The 22,056-nt window shown below is 39.2% G+C and overlaps 1 protein-coding gene across 2 annotated transcripts in view; it reads left to right on the forward strand.

Annotated features, from left to right (window-relative positions):
• The window catches only part of LOC143032417 (uncharacterized), a 229,565-nt gene that overhangs the window by 40,465 nt on the left and 167,044 nt on the right, over window positions 1-22,056 (forward strand). The window contains exon 1 of one of the 2 annotated variants that reach the window (XM_076197164.1): window positions 4,099-4,129. The exons of the other annotated variant lie outside the window; for it this stretch is intronic. Within the exon in view, the coding sequence (XP_076053279.1) occupies window positions 4,114-4,129 (16 nt within the window). The 5' untranslated portion in view covers window positions 4,099-4,113. Of the gene's footprint in view, window positions 1-4,098; window positions 4,130-22,056 lie in introns of those variants that run through there. 2 annotated transcript variants of the gene reach the window in all.

A 22,056-nucleotide genomic window follows, 5' to 3' on the forward strand; every position in this document is an offset into this window, starting at 1 on the left:
AGTTGTTACTGTACATTCTAGTAATGTATGACAGTTCATACTATACTATACATCCATAAATTCTATTACCGTATCTTATAAAACACCCCTAAATCATTAATTATAAACATAACATTGTAAAATAATATTAATTTCAAATAAATTAAACATAAAGTGAGAAGGAGGGGAAGGAGGAGGAGGCAAGGCACGTTCAGTCTGTCGTTTGTGCCATGTAAACAAGGGACACAGTGTCATGCGTAAGTATCGTTTGAACGTCTCGTACTACGGAGAGTGCGCTTAACTCAAAAATTCACTAAAAAAAAAAAAAAAAAAAAAATTCAGTCAGTTTAAACGTAAAATCGAAAAAACGTAAAACGAATGAACGTAAGTAGAGGAGCGTCTGTATACCTTGGTATAAGTTCTGTGAAGAGGTTAGATAATTCAGATGAGAATGTGGCTCATTGGGAGAACTCCATTGTACAATCTCGTAGTCGAAACTTATTTGTTTTGGGTTAATCTGCACTGTCTGACAAAGAGAAATTGTGTTAACTATTTTTTTCATTGTTGTGGATATTTGTCTGTGAACTTTCATGGTAATATGTGTCTAAGTAATGCCTTGTTTATGACATTTGCAACCATAAATGTTTTTTCTGGTGGTACTTTCTTGTTCAATCCCTCCAATACTATTTGTTTGATGTTTGTGAGAAGTTTGCCAGTAGTGGCCCTTCTTGAATCTCTTAGTTTAATAAGGAGGTTAGATTAGTTATGTTTCTTTCTATGACTGATCTTTCCTTCAACTTGGATATAGTAGATAGTAAAGATATTGTTCTGTAGGATGCTCAGTATTCTTAATGTTTGTTTGATTTAATATGGATGTTAGAATTTTGTTGTACAACCAACAGTTTTAGATTCATGTTCAAGATCTTACTAGGGCCTTCTGCATAGGAGTTTTTCAGTTTCTGTATAGCCTCTTCCATATATAGTTTGATTTTTCTCATCTTTAGTTATTTTCTTATTATCTGGATTTCTAGGTTTGAAACTTAATTTGGAGAAGTATTTGCTTAAAATATTTCATTTCTGTTTTGGTGTTAATATTTTTTCCCTTGGTTGCTTCAACTGCTTCATGGTTGGGGGTTGGGTTAATTTTTAAGTTTTTAATGTTATTTATAGTTTTCCTTATTTGGATATTATTTGTTTTCACATTAACTGTACTGCATTCCAAATAGTTGGTAAGAAATGTTGGAATGTTAACTGCTATATTATAGTTTGTGTGCTCCAAGTAGTCTGTTGAGGGTGTGGTATACATTCTGATTTACCACTAAACAATCTGCCAAATCAACCGTAGCACATGCCACTCTCTCTCTCTCTCTCTCTTATTTCCCATCTATGTGCTATATGATTTTTTTTCTATTCTATACATAGTAAAGGAAGCTGTATAGTATAATGATTATCACTTTTTAGGATTATAACAATGATTTGAATAAATGTTAAAACATGTGGCAGCACTTTTTTCCCATGTTGCCATGCCAAGGTGTCACAAGTGAGACAGGTGGGATGGGGTGAGTAGGGTGACAATGACAATCTGATTATTGGTGGTCAAATTGGCAATGTCACACTCAGGTGAATTCCCTCTTTTGCCCCACCCTCCACAGATTCCTTGGAGTGTGCAGACATAGAGGCAGTTTTGGGCACAGGCTTATATTGGTTGGAGGAGGGTAGCTGTCACCAGTTTTCTGTTTTCTTTAATGTGAAATGATGGGGAAAGTAGAGGTGTGATATCGACAATCTGATTTTTTTTTTTTTTTTTTTTTTTTTTTTATGAAGGTGGAAAAAGAAGTCATGGGTCTAGTTCTGAGTTCCTGAGTTTATTCCTGACCGGTTTTGCTCTATGCTTCTTCAGAAGCGGAACTAGACCCGTGACTTCTTTTTCCACCTTCATCGACTTGTCACAATGTACCAGCATTTATTATTATTTATTTATTTATTTTTCATCCAAAATTTCCCCTTTTTTCTGATCCCCAATTTTTTTTATGTCAAAATTACAGGTCTCTATGCAATAGTCCTGCAAGATGGTCAGTGAAACTCCCCATCAGGAGAGGTAGCCCTGAGGGACTGACACTCAGATTCTGGACCAAGTCCAAGTAAAAATATTAAATATTTTTACTTAAAGCCATGTATAAGTATTTTGAACCCAAGTCTACTTGGATTGGACAAAAAAAAATATTTCTAAGTTGTCATTTAACAGATATCAGCAAAAGAGAATTTTATACATGTTGTTAGGTTTTTTTTTTTTTTTGATGAAGGTGGAAAAAGAAGTCATGGGTCTAGTTCTGAGTTCCTGAGTTTATTCCTGACCGGTTTTGCTCTATGCTTCTTCAGAAGCGGAACTAGACCCGTGACTTCTTTTTCCACCTTCATCGACTTGTCACAATGTACCAGCATTTATTATTATTTATTTATTTATTTTTCATCCAAAATTTCCCCTTTTTTCTGATCCCCAATTTTTTTTGTCAAAATTACAGGTCTCTATGCAATAGTCCTGCAAGATGGTCAGTGAAACTCCCCATCAGGAGAGGTAGCCCTGAGGGACTGACACTCAGATTCTGGACCAAGTCCAAGTAAAAATATTAAATATTTTTACTTAAAGCCATGTATAAGTATTTTGAACCCAAGTCTACTTGGATTGGACAAAAAAAAATATTTCTAAGTTGTCATTTAACAGATATCAGCAAAAGAGAATTTTATACATGTTGTTAGGTTTTGATACTCAAAAGTACCATGAGAAAAATACTAACATTGCAGAGTGCATTCCAATTACCACATTATTTCCAGTTGGATACATATCTTGGAGATAAAAAGGCTGCCGAAAAAAAAAATTTGTCTCAGTCTGCTATGAGGAGGAGCATGAGAGATGATGTCCCCCAGTAAAATGGAAATTCTTTCCAAGAATAGTCAGAACCACACTTGCATGCCTGCATGCAGGTTACCATCCACCACTTCAGCAATGCCAGCACAGAATAGGCCTGGGCACTGAAACAAACTGCTCATTAAACACTATATCAGCAGCATACTACTCAAACATCTACAACAGGCTTCCTCATACACTGCTCAACACATCCATTCAAAATTACATTAACACCCAGATAAAAAAAACAAACACTCCAAAACCCCCCTACAACAAACTCCTCCTGACATTAGCTCCACAGAAAAATCCCTCCCAGCATATAAACAGTTCCAGCACAGAATAGTCTTGGCCACAGAAACAAACTGCCACAGATGCAGCAATCACACAGAGGATACAGAACACCTCATATTATACTGCCCTACCATAGTGATACTCAAAGAACGACAGTTTTTCTTCATTGAATGACTTATCAGTCAATCCAGTGGCTGTGAATTTCATGAGTACCACAAAAAATGTAAAAAGTAAGATAAACAAATAAATAAAAAACATCAGCACACTTCTCAGACATCTATAACAATTTGCCACCTTTACCACATAAAGTATCCACCCAAAAACACACACACTCAAATCACTAAACAATCCTTTCAAGACAGACCACCAAACTCAGTACCCCAACAACAACCCCCAAACGTCCTCACAGAAATATCCTCTCGCACCTAATAAGAATTACACTACCATGCCTGTATTCAGAACACCATCCAGCATTAAAATTGTACCAATACAGTATAGGCCTGGCCAGATCCAAATTGCCCCAAGTGTAACCACTGCATAGAGGACTTAGAACACATCATACTACAATGACCCATACTAACAATCCTTAGACAACACAATATATTTTCCTTGAATGATGTATGGTCTTGCCCACAGACTGTTGTCAGTTACCTGAAGGCCACAGGTTTTCTGCAAGAGAGACCAGGGGCCATGGATTGATTGATCAAGGAACTGTTGCTGGCTACCTGGGAGTTGTGGGTCTCTTGCAAAAATGACTTGGGGCAATATATTAATCTATTTATGTGTGGGTAGTTGTGTGATTCTTATTGCTGTTTAATTGTATCTCTGTTTTGGATTACATTTCAGATACTTGTTACTACAGTATAAGTTAATTCACTTCATTATGTTTCAGGTATGATGGTGAATGTAGTTGGGCTAAGTAGATATGGAACCATTGTATGCAGATTGGACTAGGTAAGTATTGAGCTTTTTTTTGTGTGTGTGTTTCTATTTATGTAATTGTAGTATACAGGAAGGGAACAACACTTGTGGGGTCTTGTTTCTTACTCCCTAATTATTATGCCTAGCTTTAAATTCAGTATTGTTCCAGCTTGGGCTCTATGACTTTATTCTTCAATTATCATACTTAGATTTGTGTATTGTTCTCATTAACGGACATTAATTAGCTGTGTTTGCGGTGTTTTCGCTGTGTTTTCGGTGTTTTTGGGTGGCATAGTGATTGCACACACTAAACAACAGCACCAAAAACACAGTGAAAACACCGCAAACACAGCTAATTAACATCTGTTAATGAGAGGTCTCACTGTATTGGCTTCTATGCATCTGTATGGAAAACTGTGTTTCTTTAGAACCTGTGTGTGTGTGGCTCACCACAATCTTGGATCACATATTGAACTCATGATTGACAGCTATTACCCTTTCAGGTAAGAGCTCAGAGCTCATAAATGGCCTGATCTATGAGTAATGCTGTGACCTTACACAGACACACCCAGCTCCAAAATTAGGAAAGGATTGCCTACAGAATCAAACTGCCCTAAATGCAATCACCACACAGAGGACACTGGATATCATCATCCTACAATGTCCCACATATAATCCCTAGATAACAACACAGTATTTATTCATGAGTTACATATGAGCCTGCCTGGTGGCCATAACCTGGTCTCCTGCATGATAGGCATGGGATGATGGATTGATTGATATTAATACATATATTTTGGGAGGATGCCATTTTGGATACAAGCTTTATTGAAGTCTATAACAGCAAAAGCATTGTTCAACTTGTAAGAAGTGCTCTCAGTAATTCTTATGAGAGTGGGAAGGTTGATTGTCAGAGTAATGATAAGTTCTCCATAGTGCATCCTTATTTTTACTCTAGATAGCTTTCAACCCAGTCATGGGTTATGTTCAGACATATTGGTTGGTGAAGACTGGAATAAGAATGAAAAATGGAGCATGTTGGGAGGGAATTTATACCCACTGGGCATCCTTAGGAAAAGACTACCTATGGACTGCTGTTGAGGTGCCATTTAGCTGCTGGAAAATTTTCCTCATAGAAAATTTCATGTAGTAGGTGGATATTTATGGCAAGTTTGTTTAAGCAGATAAACATTGATTCTGCCATCCTTAACATCTTTTAATATTGTTCTCAATGAGAACACCAGTTATTATCTGACTAGGGGATTGTTTTTGGTGTTATTGTTGTGACAAAGAATAGCCCAACCCTGTAGATGTACTTTCATTCTTTTAGATAAGGTAGGAATAGCGGAACCTATATGACATGAACTAAGGCAACTATAGTCACCAATAACACACAAGAAACCCACAGTCGAAGCAAATAAACTTAGAATGAAAGAAGGTTCTATATTTCGGCTACCAATTGCAGCCTTCTTCAGGAAAGTACTTTCCTAAAGAGGGCTACAGTTGGTAGCCGAAACATAGAATCTTCTTTCATTTGAAGTTTATTTGCTCCAACTGTGGGTTTCTTGTGTGTTATTTACAAATGTGCTACTACATTTCTGTTTAGACATAGTCACCAATATTGCAAAAATACTGATATATAAGGTTTGCCTCTTGTAAAGGCCATGTCTCTGGGTGGCAGCTGTTTCTTATAACGAGGCTGGATGTTCTTTTGATTTTGTTAAAGGTAATAAGCTTTAGAATGACATTAGGGTTGGTAGTGGTCATATTGTTGATTACCATTTTTAGTGCCTTTTTGTCCATATAAGTAGAGGATATAAAGTTCTTGTAGTAGAGAACAATACCACAATTTGTTTGATATGGTGAAGGACCTTGTATCATGAAATTATCTAGATGCAACTCTATTGTCTCACCTACTTCGTTCATAAGATAGCCATTATTAGCAAGGAGTTGTGAAACTGTATAATTCTGCATTAGTGACAGTCCAAGCAAAGGAATGCTTGAGGGCTCTCATTATGAATGAGTTGATAACATTCCTTCAGTATCTTTTTGGACACTCACTAGCACTGTTCAGATATCCAGGTTTGTGACCTTCACATACACTTCATTGGTGAAAGAATAAGTACCACAATGAACTAAAATGTCTAAAAAAAATGTGTTTATTGAGATACTAACCTCATCCATGGAAGAAATAATGCCCAAAGGTCGCATTGAACTTGGAATGCCAAGGAATTCCTCCACAGATTTCAGACTATGAGAGATAGGGTGAAGGGGATGGTGATATTGTGAAGGTGTTTTGCAAGTTTGTAGGTGATAGATGGTATTTGACTGATAATAGGGCAAAGAGGAAACCCTATTTATGTATCATGTGTCATAACCATAACCAAGCTTGTAATCAACATCAATAAGAGAGAGCTTGAGTGTGCCAGCAATACTGATGTTGTGCCTTATTAGACAGTTAAGATAGGATTTAAGGTCATTTGTTTGGTTCCTGGTGATTTGCTTGAATTTTCTGGTGTCTCCCAGGATGCTCATCATTTTGTCCATACTGTCTTCTTTATCTAGGACCACAAAGATGGAAGATTTGTTAACACTATGAATCACAATAGTTTCATAATCTTTTAATTCCTTTGCTGTAGCTTTTTATTAAGGGATAAGGAAAGGAATGTGGGTGTGTCCTCTCAGTGTGTTCATTTTTCTTATAATTTTAACTTGGAGGTCTGGAGACCTGTAACCTTTTTGCTGCACTTCAGTGCTGGATACCATCCAGAAGTATCTCCAGTTTAATTGTCATTGCTGACGTGATGAAAACCAAGTCCCTAAGATTGATTAATTGATCAATCTAGTGGAGTGGGTCTTCAACAGGCAGAAAATTTCCAAATTACTTTCCTTGTAGCTTTGTCAAGGTTGATATTGATAAGATTGGCAAGTGTATTATTAATGTACATCTATAGGTGTATTTGGTGTGCTCATTCCCAGTATAAGCTGACAAATTTAGTCATCAAAATTGTCATAGTGTCCTCCTTCTTCAGTAGTTCTTCTTTCAGGTAACTCAGCAGTTGTAACTGTAGTCACCGTAACTTATGATATATAGGTTTGTCCACCACCACCTTGTCTAATAGGATGGCAGCACATCAACAGGATGGAGTTATTTTTTATCGTAACAACAACGCCCATGGCAATCCCCTCACCAGACAACTAGAAACACAATCCTCTATTCTGTGCTGAGAACAGTATAAAAATGTTAGCAGAATCAGTGTTTATCTGCTTAAACCTCCATTCCGATTACTATCTATAAAAAGAAATTCTCAGGATCCAAATGGCAGCTCAACAACACTGTGAATAGCTCTGTTTGATGTATCCTTTCACAAGGATGCCCTGTCCAGTGAGTATAAAATCCCACCAGGCATGCTCCATTCTTCTCTACCCTCTATGCATAGCATACACAAACAAGCATATTGCAAACAAAACACAACTCCACACACAAACATCTTCATAAGCTTTTTTTCCAACTGAAATTAATTTAATTTCTAACTTTCTCTCCTACTGCATCTTCTCATTTCAGTTAACCTACCACTAAAAGTCTTTCCAATTTTTTTTGTCTGTCCCTACAACTAAGACTCCTACTCCTTTTCAAACTTTGTTGGTTGAGGCTATTGTTAAATAAATATCACAAAAGCAACCTCACAGTTACAGATATTGATTTCAGCCTTCAAGTCTCCTGCCCATCCCTCCTGAGCCACTACTTCATGAAATAAATATCCCGAAGAATTGCCCAGTGGCAGTATCCCTCTTCCATACACAACTGTCTTTTCATTTTCATACACACATCTCTTCCCCTCCTACAACCACCAATACCATGTGAGTGGATGGTCTTTTCTAGGTAATCCATAGTCCATTCTTGTTTCTGTCTTCACCAATCTATAGCTTCTGAAGATGACCCATGATTGGGTTGAAAGATGTCATGTCTAGAAGAATGCACTTTGAAAAACTTATCATTACCCAGCAATCAAAAATGATACTTAATGTCAGAGGTAGCTGTTTTAAGGTTTTGAGTCTTTTCCCATCTTTCTGTCTTTCAAGACAAATTTTATCATTGAAAGTTTAGTTGTGCTATGGGGCCTTCTTAGTCCTATATGTACAGAAATCTTTACTTGGAATATTTTCAAAGCCATATTTTGATCAAGATACAGTGGTCCCCGTCTGGGGTATTGGCTGCATGTTTTGTGGCAAAGTAGCACGCAGCTGATACTTTAGGACCTATATGGCGTACCCCTATGAACCAGAGCCACACATCATTTTGTCTGTGATAGAGGAAATATGTGTTCATAGAGAAATGAGGACACTTTTATTATACTGCGACTGTCCCTCCGTTATGCTGTCCCCCACCCCTTGTTACTGTCCTGTACCATTTCTCTGAATATTCATTTCCATTTTTTGCCTAACCTTGTGGTTGAGAAAAAGAATGCTGCCACCAGGTCTTCCCACTTGAGTCATATGAGATGACAAAAAAACAGGACGGGGATAGGACTAGGAATCCTACTACCTGTAGGCCCAAAGAGGACATTCTTAAAAAAAGTAAAGGCATAAGAGGGTCTAGGAGTTTTCCAACCTACCCTAAGGTTTGGGTCTTTTAATGTGCATGGATGTGGTACAGATGAGAGTAAAAGGGAAGAGATAGGCAGTATGTTTGTGAGAAGATGGATGTGTTGGCATTAGGTGAAACTAAGTTCAAAGGGAGGGGCGAGTGTGAGTTTGGGAGTGCAGTTGGGAGGTTCTCAGGAGTGGAGAGAGGACGAGGGATACTATACTAGTAAGTAAAGAGATAGGTAAGCATGTAGTGGAGTGGAATGAGGTTTCCTCAAGGTTAATGTGGATGAAGGAGAAGCTGGGAAGGGAGATGTTGGTTTTTGTAAGTGCATATGGGCCTGGTAGTGGGAAGAGTGTAGAGGAAAGGGAAGCTTTTTGGATGGATTTAAATGAGTGCATAGAGGGATTAGGGAGAAATGTCCATGTAGTTGTATTGGAAGACCTTAATGCTAGGGTAGGAAATGAACCAATGGACAGAGTGATTGGGAAGTGTGGAGTTCCAGGAAAAATTGTAGTGGAGAGTTGTTGGTGATGTGTCTCAAAAGAGAGTTGATGATAGCAAATATAGTGTTTCGGAAGAAAGCCAAGCATACGTACACATGGGACAGGGTGGTGGATGGAAGGGTAGAAGATAGAGCGTTAATGGACTATATAGCAGTAACCAGGATTATAGTGGGAAGAGTTAAGGATGTACATGTTCTAAGGGGGGAGAGTGGGAAAATATCAAATCATTTTTTGTTGGAAGGTAAGTTGAGAGTGGAGTATAGATGGAGAAAGAGGAAAAGGACAGAAGGTAGGGAGATACTGAGAATGAACTGTTTAAATGAGAAAGAAAAGGAGAAGGAATGTAAGAAGAACCTGTGAGAGGAGTGGGAAGGAGTAGAACTAGGAGTGGAGGAGGAATGGAGAGGGTTCAAGGAGGGAGTCATAAGGTGTGCAAAGATGGTGTGTGGAACAAGGAGGATGCGAGGAAATAGAAGGGTAGTGAGTGGTGGGATGAGGAAGCAAAGAAGGGTGTAGAAGAGAAGCAGGCTTTCAGAGATTGGTTACAAATTACGACGAGGGAATCATATGAGAGGTACAAAGTAAAGAGAAGAGAAGTAAAGCATTACATAAAGGAGGCAAAGAGGAGAGCAGATGTGAAATGGGGTAAGAGTATGACAGAAAATTTAAAAATAATAAAAAAAAAAAATTGGAAAGAAATTAAGATAGGAAGAGGAGGTGAATCGAGTAGAGAAGAAAAGGTAATAGGTGCAGATGGAGAGATGATAATGGAAGAGAGGAGGCAGTGAGAAGAAGGTGGGCAGAGTATTTTAGGGAGTTGCTAAATGTGAAGGAGGATAGGGAGGGAAAGGTAGTTGCAGTGGGAAGTGCTAAGAAAATGATTGTGATGAGTGAGGAAAATGGAGGAGAAATAAGGAAAGATGAAGTGAAGGCAGCTGTGAAGATGAGAGCAGGTAAGGCACCTGGTCTGGATGGACGCCATGCAGAATGTCAGAAGAAAGGAGGTAGTGATGGTGGACTGGCTGGTGAGGTTATTTAATGTTTGTTTAAGAGAGGGTAGAGTGTTGGAGGACTGGAGGAGTGCCTGTATAGTTCCACTTTACAAGGGAAAAGGGGACAAGTGTGAGTGTAGTAGTTTCATAAGGATCAGCTTGTTAGGTGTAATTGGGAAGATTTATGGGAGGGAGTAATTGGTGAGGAAAAGTTTGGGTTTAGGACAGATAGGGGTTGTGTAGATCAGATTTTTGTGGTAAGACAGATATGTGAGAAAGCTATATAAGGATGTATTTTGGGCTTTTATGGATCTGGAAAAGGCTTACAACAGGGTAGATAGGAAGGCACTGTGAGAGGTATTGCAGATATTTGGGATAGGAAGAAAGCTGTTAAGAGCAGCCAAAAGCTTTTACGAGAGTAATAGAGCTTGTGTTAGGATTAGAAATAGAGTGAATGGTTTGAGGTAAAGGTGGGACTTCATCAAGGATGTGTTGTGTCACCCTGGCTTTTCAATTTATACATGGGTGGGGTGGTGCGAGAGGTGAATGGAAGGGCAGTGGGTCAGGGGTTGGAGATGGTTAAAGAAAATGGAGAAAAGTGGGAAATAAGCCAGTTGCTGTTTGCTGATGACACTGCACTTGTAGCAGGATCAGAGGAGGGATTGAGAGAGTTAGTGACAGAGTTTGAGAAGGTGTGTGAAAGAAGCTGAAGATAAATGTGGGTAAAAGTAAGGTGGTGAGATGTACAAGGGTAGAGAGTGGCAGCAGGCTGGAAGTGAGTATTAAGGGAGAGAGACTGGAGGAAGTGGATAGTTTTAGATACGTGGGTGTGAATGTGGCAGGAAAGGGAGGGGTGGGGGTGGAGGTAGAATGTAGATTGAGAGAAGCAAGTAAATGTCTTGGTGGATTAAAAAGTGTAATGAGAAATAGACATTTGGGAATGGATGCTAAGAGGAGATTATATGAAGGAGTTATTGTGCCGACAGCACTGTATGGGGCAGAAACATGGAACATAAGAGAGGAAGAGAGAAGGAGTTTGAATGTATTTACCTAGTTGTATTTTACGGGAAGGGGAGCTATGCTCGTGGTGTCCCGTCTTCATATCTCATTTTATCTAGACTGTTTTTAAATTTGTGTATTGTTTTTGCACACACCACTTTCTCATCTAACTTGTTCCAAACATCTATTACCCTGTGGGGAAAGCTGTTCTTTTTTAGGTCTCTTCTATAACTGTCTTTCTTGATTTTCTTTCTATGTCCTCTTGTATCTCTACTATCCCATTTTATTAGATCCTCTCTATCAATAATTTCTATGCCTTTCATGATTCTATAAATAGTTATCAAGTCTTCTCTCTTCTTTGCTCTAATGTCTGTAGCTCAAGTTTTGCTAGTCTCGCTTCATATGATAGTTCTGAGAGTGTTGGTGCCAAATTTGTAATTGCTCTTTGTATTCTTTCAAGTTTTGTTATACATTTTTTTTGTACTTGGTGACCACGTTGTTGCTGCATACTCCAATCTTGGTCTTATCAAAGTGACCAGTATTTTCTTCACCATTTCTTTGTCCAGATATGTAAATGCCACTGATTGTTCTTATTGAATTATAAGTTTCTGCAAAAAATTTGTTTATATGTTTCTCAGGGGACATATTATTCATAATAATGACTCCCAGGTCCTTCTCATTTTCTACTTTTTTAATTTCCTCTTCCAATTTATATGATCTCATTATTCATTTTTTGCTTTTTCCAAATTCCATTATACTACACTTCTTACTATTGAATTCCATCTCCCACTTCCTACTCCATTCCCATACTTTATTGAGATCACTGTGTAGCAACTCACTATCTTCTACAGTGTTCGCTTTTTTCAACAATTTTGCATCGTCCACAAAGAAGCTCATATAACTTTCAATTCCTTTATCCATATCATTAATATATATATAGCAAACATTATTGGGGCCAAAACTGTTCCTTGTTGAACTCCACTAATCACCTCATCCCAATTAGAGTGTTTGTCTCTTATCACCATTCTCATTTTTCTTTCATGCAAGAAGTCTTCCATGCACTTCAGCAGTTTGCCCTGTTTTCCTCCTGCAGTTTCTAATTTCTTTAGTAATTTTTTATGTGGCACCTTATCAAAAGCTTTTTTCAGGTCTAGAAATGCACAATCAGCCCATCCATCTCTTTCTTGTATTACATCTATTAGCCTTGAATACAAACACATTAAGTTTGTGACGCATGATCGTCCTTGTCTAAATCCAAATTGCCTTGGATTTAGTAAGTTGTTTATTTCCAGATACCTTACCCATCTAGTTTTGATGATTCTTTCACAAATTTTACACATTGTACTTGTAAGAGAGACCGGTCTATAGTTAGTGAGGTCTTTCTTGTTTCCCCCTTTATATATTGGTACTATATTTGCTCTTTTCCAATCGTCTGGAACTTTTCCTTCTTTCAATGAACTACTTATTAGACTATGTATTTTGTCTGTTAGTTCATTCCTGCATTCTCTCAAAATCCAGCTTGCCATTTCATCTGGACCATGCAATTTTCTGACATCGAGATTACTCAAGTGATTCATTATTTCTTTCCTTGTTACTTCTATCTCTTTCATAGGGGGGACTTTCCCCTCCCACTCGACATCTCTAAGTTGTATGTTCTCCCTCGTAAACACCGATTTAAAATGCTTGTTCATAATTTCTGCCATTTCTATTTCCTCTGTGTAGTTTCTCTAATTTTTGTTTGTTTTTCAGTTTGTTGTTTACAAATCTGTAAAATAGTTTTGGTTGATCTTTACATTTTTGTATGACATCTTTTTCGTATTTTCTCTTTTCTTCTCTGCGTACTTGTACATATTGTTTTCTATTACTAGTATATATTTTCAATTTTTCAGGTCTTTTGTCTTTTTTCCATTTTATCCAAGCTACATATTGTTTTCTATAACTAGTATATATTTTCAATTTTCCAGGTCTTTTGTCTTTTTTCCATTTTATCCAAGCTGTATCTCTTGTCTTTAGTTAACCCTAAATCTTTTGTTGTACCAACACTTTACATATCCTTTTTCTTGTTTTTGTCTTGGAACATACTTTTTACATATCCTTTTTCTTGTTTTTGTCTTGGAACATACTTTTTACATATCCTTTTTCTTGTTTTTGTCTTGGAACATACTTTTTACATATCCTTTTTCTTGTTTTTGTCTTGGAACATACTTTTCCACTCCTTCATAAATTTTTGTCAAAATATTCCATTTCTCTTCTACTGTTGTTTCCTCCTTGTGTATCCTTTCCCAGTCTGCTTTTTGAAAAAATTCTCTTATTTTATAGAAGAAAAAAAAAATCCATACATCAATCTTCCCTTTCTATATTGTTCATTTTTTCCCATGTATTTTTCTTCATTTAGTTCCAGTTCAACCATTATGTAGTCACTTTTACTTATGTCTTATATTCAATCATGTAAACTATTTCAGGTTCTGATGTGAATATTAGGTCCAGTCTCGATGGTTCTTCCTCATTTCTATACCTAGTATTCTCTTGTATCCATTGCATCATTGTTTGTTCTACAATCATATAAAGTAGTAACATTTCCCCATAGGTCATTTCCACCCTTCACTGTCATCTCTTCCCAGCAGATTTAGTCACCTATTATAACTATTCTTCCTCCATCTTCCATTGTCTTATTTAGTGTTACCCTTGTGTCTTCTAACATATTTTTATGTTCTCTTCCCATAAAGCCATTTTAGGAGGCACATAATTTACCACAAACTTCCTGCTCTTCCCATCTCTGTCCTCCACTTCCATCATAATCATCTCTATTCTTGCCATATGTGACATTCCTCACATTTATATCCTTAGTCAGGAACATAACTCCACCCCCTTGTTTTATCTCTCTGTTTCTAATCCAATAATTAAATGTACCATGTCTTACACTGTTGGGTGGTAGTGGACCTTTCAATTTTGTCTCTTTAATTCACATTATGTCCGGTTCTTTTTCCTTCAGGTAATCATTCAGTTCATTCAAGCCTGTTATTAATCCATCTATATATGTGTAAGACACTTCCATCATGTTTTCTGTTTCCCTTCCGTTTTTCTCTGCTATGAACCATTTCCTCACTTTCATATCCACTACTCTCCAATAGAATTTCTATTTGTCTGACTCTGTTCTTTTCCCGTTTTTTCCTTAGCTTCTAGTCTTTTTGTTTTCTCATACTCTCCTCTTTATTCATCTCTCTTTTTATCCATACCTGTTTATACTGATCACTTTTTGCTAGTTTCCTGTTTTTGCTAAGATGTTCTCTGCTGTCGTTTGTGACCTGAATTCAACCTTAATTGGTCTGGCCTTATCTGTATTGTATTTCCCTATTCTATATATTTCTTCAATTTCTTTCCCTGTTTCTTGTTCATCCTCTTGAACTACTTCTAATATGTTGTTTACCCTTTCCTTCTCCCCTTTTACTCTTGTAGTCCTATTTGGATTATGCTTCTCTTCCATCCCTAATATAATTATACATTTCTTTTTATCCGCTAAGTCTCTTACTATATTCTCCTTCTCCCTTATCACTTTAATAACTGTGTCCTTAGTTTGTTCTTTCATCTGTTGTCACTATATCTCTAAATTCAATTATATTGTTCTCTTGGACTTCTCCAACCCAGTACCTCTTTTGCTATGGACTTTTCTCTCTCTCTCTCTCTCTCTCTCTTTAATATTCTTCTTTAATTCCTCATTCTCATCTTTTACTTCTTTTAACTGTATTTTTAATTCTATTTATTTAGGTTTTGTTTCTCCTTCTTTAGTTCTTCCAATTTATGAACTCTTTGTGTAAACTGTGTAAATTGACTGAACCTAACCTCCAACTGTTCGTTCATTTTCTCTAATTTTCCTCCAGACTTGCTAATCGGGGGAGGTTGTCATCCCCTCTCATTAAATCCATAGAAATAATTATCTCCACTTTCTGTTGTGTTGCTCTTATCTATATTTCTAATTTTAATGCCTTTACTGATATTTTCGAGTTCACCTATGTCATCTGCAGCCCATTTATTTACATTCCATCTGACGTCTGGGGGAGCCCGTTCGTCTCCTTCGTCATTTCCTTCCATTTTCCTCTCTAATCCCACCCCTTCTACTTTTTCTTCACCTGCCCACCATGAGCTTTCCCCTTCCCTATTAATACATCACAGGGACGCCCTCGTCATTGAAATCCACGAAATTTTCGTTTTTTCCAGAGTTCCAATCGTCGCCGTTAATTTACCGATCATGTGTGTGTGTATTTACCTACTTGTATTTTGCAGGAAGGGGAGACACGCTCGTGGTGTCCCGCCTTTGTATCTAGCAGTGTCTAGTTTGCTCTTAAACTTATGAATGGTTTTTGTGTACACTATTTCATTGTCCAGTTTGTTCCAAGTGTCTACCTCTCTATGTGGAAAACTGTTTTTCTTCAGATCTCTTCTATAGCTATGTTTTTTTTTTCATTTCCTCTTGTGCTTCTCTTGTCCCAGTTTAACTAGTCCTCTCTATTGAGTATTTCTGTGCCCTTCATGATTCTGTAGATGGTCAGTAGGTCACCTCTCTTCTTTGGTCCAGAGTCGGTAACTCCAGTTTAGCCAATCTCTCCTCATATGACAAGTTTACAAGTGCAGGTGCCATTTTTGTGGCTGCTCTCTGGATTCTTTCTATTTTCTTTATATTCTTTTTGGTACTGGGTGACCACAGTGTTGCCACATATTCTAGTCTAGGCCTTATCAATGTGACCCATATTTTTTAATAATTTCTTCATCCAAATATGGAAGTGCCACTTTTATTGATCTTAGCAATTTGTAGGACTCTCCTACAATTTTGTTTAGCCGTTTATCATAGGACAAGTTGTCTGAGGTAATTACACCCAAATTCCTTCTTTGCCTCCTTGGTTCCAATTTTATATTGTCCTGATATTCTATTTTTGCTTTTTCCAAACTCCATTATGCTACACTCTTTAATATTCAAGTCCACTTCCCATTTCTTGCTCCAGTTCCATACCTTATTCAGGTCTTCCTGCAGTGATTCGCAATCCTCTTCAGTTTTTCTTTCCTTAACAGTTTGTCGTCGTCTGCAAAGCTCATGTAACATTTCACATCATCCATGTCATTCACATAAATACCAAACATTACTGGAGCCAATGCAGATCCTTGCGGTACTCCACTGATAACCTCTCTTCAACTTAAATATTTCTCTCTGAGCACTACTCTCATCTTTCTACCAATCAGGAAGTCCTCCATCCATTTAAGTAGGTTCCCTTGTATTCCTCCTATATGTTCCTTTTTTTTTTTTTTTTCTAATATAATTTTTTGTGTGGGACTTTGTCAAAAGCTTTTTGTAAGTCCAGGATGGCACAATCAACCCATTCATTCCTTTCTTGCACTATGTCTATTAATCTTGAGTAGAAAGTTAAGTTTGTGGTGCATGATCTTCCTTGTCTGAACCCAAATTGTCTTGGGTTTATTATATTGTTTTCTTCCAGGTGTTTGTGTTTTACCCATCTATTCTTGATTATTTTCTCACAAATTTTGGGTGTGTGCGCGCGTGCGTGTGTGTGCTTACCTAATTGTAATGTACAGGAAAGGATGTTTGTTGGGTCCTGACTCCATATCCTTGATATCCAATTGCCATACTTAGTTTTGAATTTATGTACTGCTCTAGCTTGGGTTATATCTTCTAAGCTATCGCAAGTATATACGCATCTGTATGGAAAACTATTTTTCACTTCCTTTAGAGTAGACCATCGATTCTTAACCCTTCGGTCACCAAGGATTTGTGGACTTGCTTTCCCAATATTCCTATTCAAAATGTTATCGAAGTATTTTCCTGATTGTAGAATTCCTAAGTCATTATTATCTAAGGTTAAGCAACTTAGATAATTTAATTGAGTTTTAACAATATCAAGGATATAATAATTTGAATGAGTGTTTATGAAGGTAAGGGCCATGGTCGATCTGGGCAGGATTTTGGGTAGAGGAGGGAAAAAAAAAAAAAAAAAAAAAAAAAAGACCACTGCTTTAAGACATTATGGGCTTTCTTAATTTGTTCACATGGCCTCTTGAAGCCCGTATCCATGTATGTATTCTTATATTACTGTATGTACGCAGGTTATAGTCTATTTTTGGGATCGAAGGCCCTTTGATTGCAGGCCAAGCCAGTACGATCTACTGTTAAGAGAGGTTGCTTGCATCACGAACCGTCTCTTTTAGTCGTCTGCAGCAGATACGTGAGAGGTATTCACATTTATCCTAAAAACACCGGAGTGAAAATACAGTTATTAGTAAATAGAATTGAATTAATTCTCATATAGTCTCTGTATTTATTTTTAAGCTTCATCAGATGAAAACTGGAATAAGCAATTTAAAAAACAAGCTTCATAAGGTTTCAAATATTTGAGAATAAGTGGAGATGTAATATATTGGAACGCAGTATAATTTAATATGGTATGGATTACTCAAGTTACTATAGCTATAGGTACAAATGTACAAGTGATTCAATCGAATTTTATAGTCTATACATAAGAAATGGTGAAACAGAAAAATCTATAAATGAACAAATCGATTAAAGAAACAATGGCATAGTCACCCCTGATTGGATCGTTTTCGGTTAAAATTTATTGGCTACGTACAGATGGCGCTCTGGACGGCAGTACGGGGAAAAGCCGTTGGTGTAGTTTGATTTCATATTTCATGTGTTTAATAAAACAGAGGATACTGATTTTTACTGTAGTGCCACACAGCTGCGTTACTTGTATGTTCTCAAGTAAGAAACCATGACTGTGCCCACCTAGAGACGTTCTTATACCCAGTCTTCTGATCTCTCAATTTTGTAAACTGCTGCTCATACTGATTGAGCTCCACAAGCCACAGCCACAAGTAGTCATCTGCAAATACCAAATAACTGTATACTTCCCATGTCCTTTCTAACCTACCAATTCTAACCGCCAGTTATTAACATATCTCCATCACTGTCACCCGTTGAACAGCCTTGGCAACATTACAAAACACTGACCTCCCCAAGTCTATATGTTCATTAACTTCAAATACTACCATCTATCTCTGACAAACTTTAACTCATTTAAACAACTAGCCATCTACTCCCGCACGTACCACGTATTCCCAAATTCAAACTCGTCTTTCCCGTTCAGTTTAGTTTCATTGCTGGCACTTCCATCGTCTCAAACATGCCACGAAGCACTTCGTTTTCTTCTTTTTTTTATCACTTGTGATACATCCATGCACATTCGACGTTGTGAGAGTTTTCGTTGCAGTCTTCTTCCTTAAACAACTCTTGCCCTGACTGCCCAGAACTTACATTTTCAGTCTCTTCACTCCGACATGCATATTGTGGCGGAATTCGTATCCCCCCACCACAGGAGCGTAATAAAACAAAAAGGTGGAAAATAAACGGTGGTAATGCGGGGTAGCAGAAAGGAGGGAGAGCAAACATTCAAAAGTGGATAGTCTGACGTAGATGGATGTTATGTGTTTTGGTCCGTAGAGCCTCTAACGCCCATGAAGTGACGGCATATTGCTATGCAATCCCCCTGGTAATGGAAACATTTCGGAATACGTATAAGTTTATAAACAGGTGTTAAATGGGTTCTGTAAATCGTGTGTTATGCAAAAGCCTGTGCTAACGACAAATAATGGGTAAATGATCAAAATTACGTAATCACAGCTGGATATCGTGACATCGGCACGTAGAGTCCCAGAGGTGAATAAAAAAAATCAGTTGAGCCTAAGAAACATACAATCGGCTGTGGGATGTTTATTGTCCCTGTGGCAATTTCAGTTTTGTTAGACTGATACGCGAGTGAAAATACAGTTTGTATTACACGTAGTAATTCCGTAGAGTAATGTGGGTCTACCAATGAGAAGGAAGATATTTGAAGGTTTTATTTTCTCTCTAAAGCTTTCCATACCCTAGGGAGTATACGTTTAAAAGGGGCGTTAAATAGTGTAGGAGTTGTCCATGCGGTTAAATTTGTGGACCATCGAAGTTGCAAAATGGCTTGAATAGAAGATGTGGCAACACTTCATAGTTGTTGCGGTGAACGTCGCAGGCGAACGGGTGGTGGTGATGGTGGGGGTGGGGAGGGGGTCGTGGTGGTGGGAGGGGGTCGTGGTGGTGGGAGTGGGAGGTTAGACAGTGGAGGAGGAGCATAGGAGACGGGGTGAGGGAGTTGACTGATTTAGCTGGTATGGTTGAGTGCTGTAGTTCATTGCAATATACTTGGTAATACCGTGTTCTGTTGAATATTGCCTTCATTGTTACCACATTTAAAATTTATCAAAATGCAATAGGAACATGCATGGTACACACCAGTAATGAGTACGTAATAATCTTTCAGAATTGGTTATCCGTACAGTGCTTTCTCTTGTATTTTTATTAAAGAGATTTCTTGTGTGAATAGCTAGTCAATGTGTTTACGTGCACGTTCACAGCCGCTCGTTCTTTTGTATTATGTGTGCGACTGTGCGCATGCCCGCAGCTCGTGTGTTTGTGCGTGCGTGTGTTTAAGATAAAGGGGGGAGGGAGGGAGAGAGGGAGGGTAGAACGTGGTGGAGGGAGGGTGAGGGTTGGGGCGAGCACGTGGTATGTATTGCCCCGTGGAGGCCAAGTCACGTGTGGGAAGGCCGCGTCGGATTGGACGAACGCTCTCCCCCCTCCCCCCTATCGCCCATGAGCCGGTCCCCCCTTCCACTTCACAACCTCCAGAACCTCCCACCCCCGCCCCTCCTTCTCCCCCTTCGTCCATCAGCCCGTCTCGTCCCACCTCACCCGCCACTCCGGACGCACGCTCAACACGGTTTGGCTCGCTCGCTGTCTTACCTTCTCATCCTCCTCCTCCTTCCCCCCTCCTTTTCTCTCTCTCTTCCTCCTCCCCACCTCCATGTTCTGTGGACTGGTGCCGCCTTTAGCTTACTTTGCGCATCCCACATCCTGCCTAAGTCCGTCTTTGGCACACATTGCATCTCCACCGGTCCTCTTTACAAACTTACTTCACATTTTTCATATCTACTACTAGCAACACTTATACTATTAAAAATGCTCACGATTACTGTTACTACCGCTAAAATAACTTGTCTAGCTGCAGCTTGTGCCACCCTTGTTACTGCAACTGGTATTTGCTCTGTTCAAATACTAATGGTACAGCTACGATTGCCACCTTTACAAATACTGCTGTAACGCGAGCACCACTGACATTGCAACCAATGCTGACTGCTGAAACTACGGTCTTTACATCCTTATTAATAGTCCTCGGCTCTGCCACAAATCTTTGGCACCAATACGTCATGCGCCAGTTACAGGATTAATAATAATCACCATTATTAGCCTCAGGTTTACCTCCTCGAAGACCGTCAAACGGAAAAGTAAAACGATAACTTCAAGCAGCCTTCTTCCCTCATTCTCTTCACTGTCCGTAGACCTTGATTCCCATCCTACCACTTCACTCATACCAGTTATCTAACATCGTTCACCGTGTTTTTACTAAACTACTACCTCCACCTTCACCACTCTACCCTTCGATGTCAGCTTGCCATCTTTGCCTAACCAGCCACCTGTGCCTGTCCTCTCCCCCTCCCGTCTCGACCTCCACCTCCTACTCCCCCATCTCCCCCTCCCCTACCCCACCTCCTCCCCGCCCCTCAACCCCCTCCCCTACCCCACCTCCTCCCCCGCCTCTCGACCCCCTCCCCGCGCACCCCCATCCTCTCCTCCTTCCCCCTCCACTTCTTCCTCCTCCACCCCCTCCTCCCCTTCCGACCTCCTCCTCCTTCTCTTCCTCGATCTTCACCCGCCTTCACCTGTACTTTGAAGCCCACTTTAATAGTCTGTCTCCATCCTTGTGGAAGACGGTGATTGTGTACACACGCGCACGCATAATTACACACACACACACACACACACACACACACACACACACACACACACACACATATATATATATATATATATATATATATATATATATATATATATATAATTGTGTGTAAATACGCACGCGCACACATACACGACTCGGTGGCGCGGTTGGTAGTCTCCGACTGTCAGTACGTCGGTCTGGGTTCGAATCCTGCCTAGGGCTGAAATAATTTCAGTATCGCTGCGCTTCGAGTCGTTACGCCAACTCGCGTGTGCGTGTAATGTTACAGCATTACCCATAGATCGGTCATACGAGCTACGAGCTCTCTTCCAGTAGGGAAATAGCTGTCGATCACGAGTCCAGCACGTGATCCAAAGACCAAGACCAAGATGAACACATACACACAGTTAAATACATGTGGCATAAACAAAATCAAGGCAAAGATTTACCAGTGGAGGTAAAAACGCGTTCCACTGAACACGCTCCAATCCCGAATACTGTATTACACACACACACACACACACACACACACACACACACACACACACACACACACACACACACACACACACCTCGTGGCGCTGTGGTTAGAGTTCTCGCCTGCCACTACGGCGGTCCGGGTTCGACTCCCGCCCAGGGCTGAAGTAATTTCAGTATCGCTGCGCTGCGGGGTGTTACTCCAACTCTCGTAGGCGTGTGTGTGCGTGTAAGGTCACAGTACTACCCATAGATCGGTCATACGAGCTCTGAGCTCTCATCCGAGATGTTAATAACTGTGGATGACAATTCCAACACGTGATTAAAGACCATGGTGAATCACACAAACACAGACTGAATGGGGTCTCGGGGCAGACTTCTCCCGGCCTCGGCCTTGTCCTCGGTTTTGGAATGCAATGATTCGGACTCAGGACTGGTCTCGTGCCTATTGGTCGCAGTGATTCGGGTCGAGGTTAGCTCGAAGCCATTTGTCTGCCATTTAATTTTTTATTTATACTCGGAG

This window comes from Oratosquilla oratoria, chromosome 13, assembly GCF_046742065.1.
Source record: "Oratosquilla oratoria isolate Oo_2021 chromosome 13, ASM4674206v1, whole genome shotgun sequence".
Lineage (NCBI taxonomy): Eukaryota > Metazoa > Arthropoda > Malacostraca > Stomatopoda > Squillidae > Oratosquilla > Oratosquilla oratoria.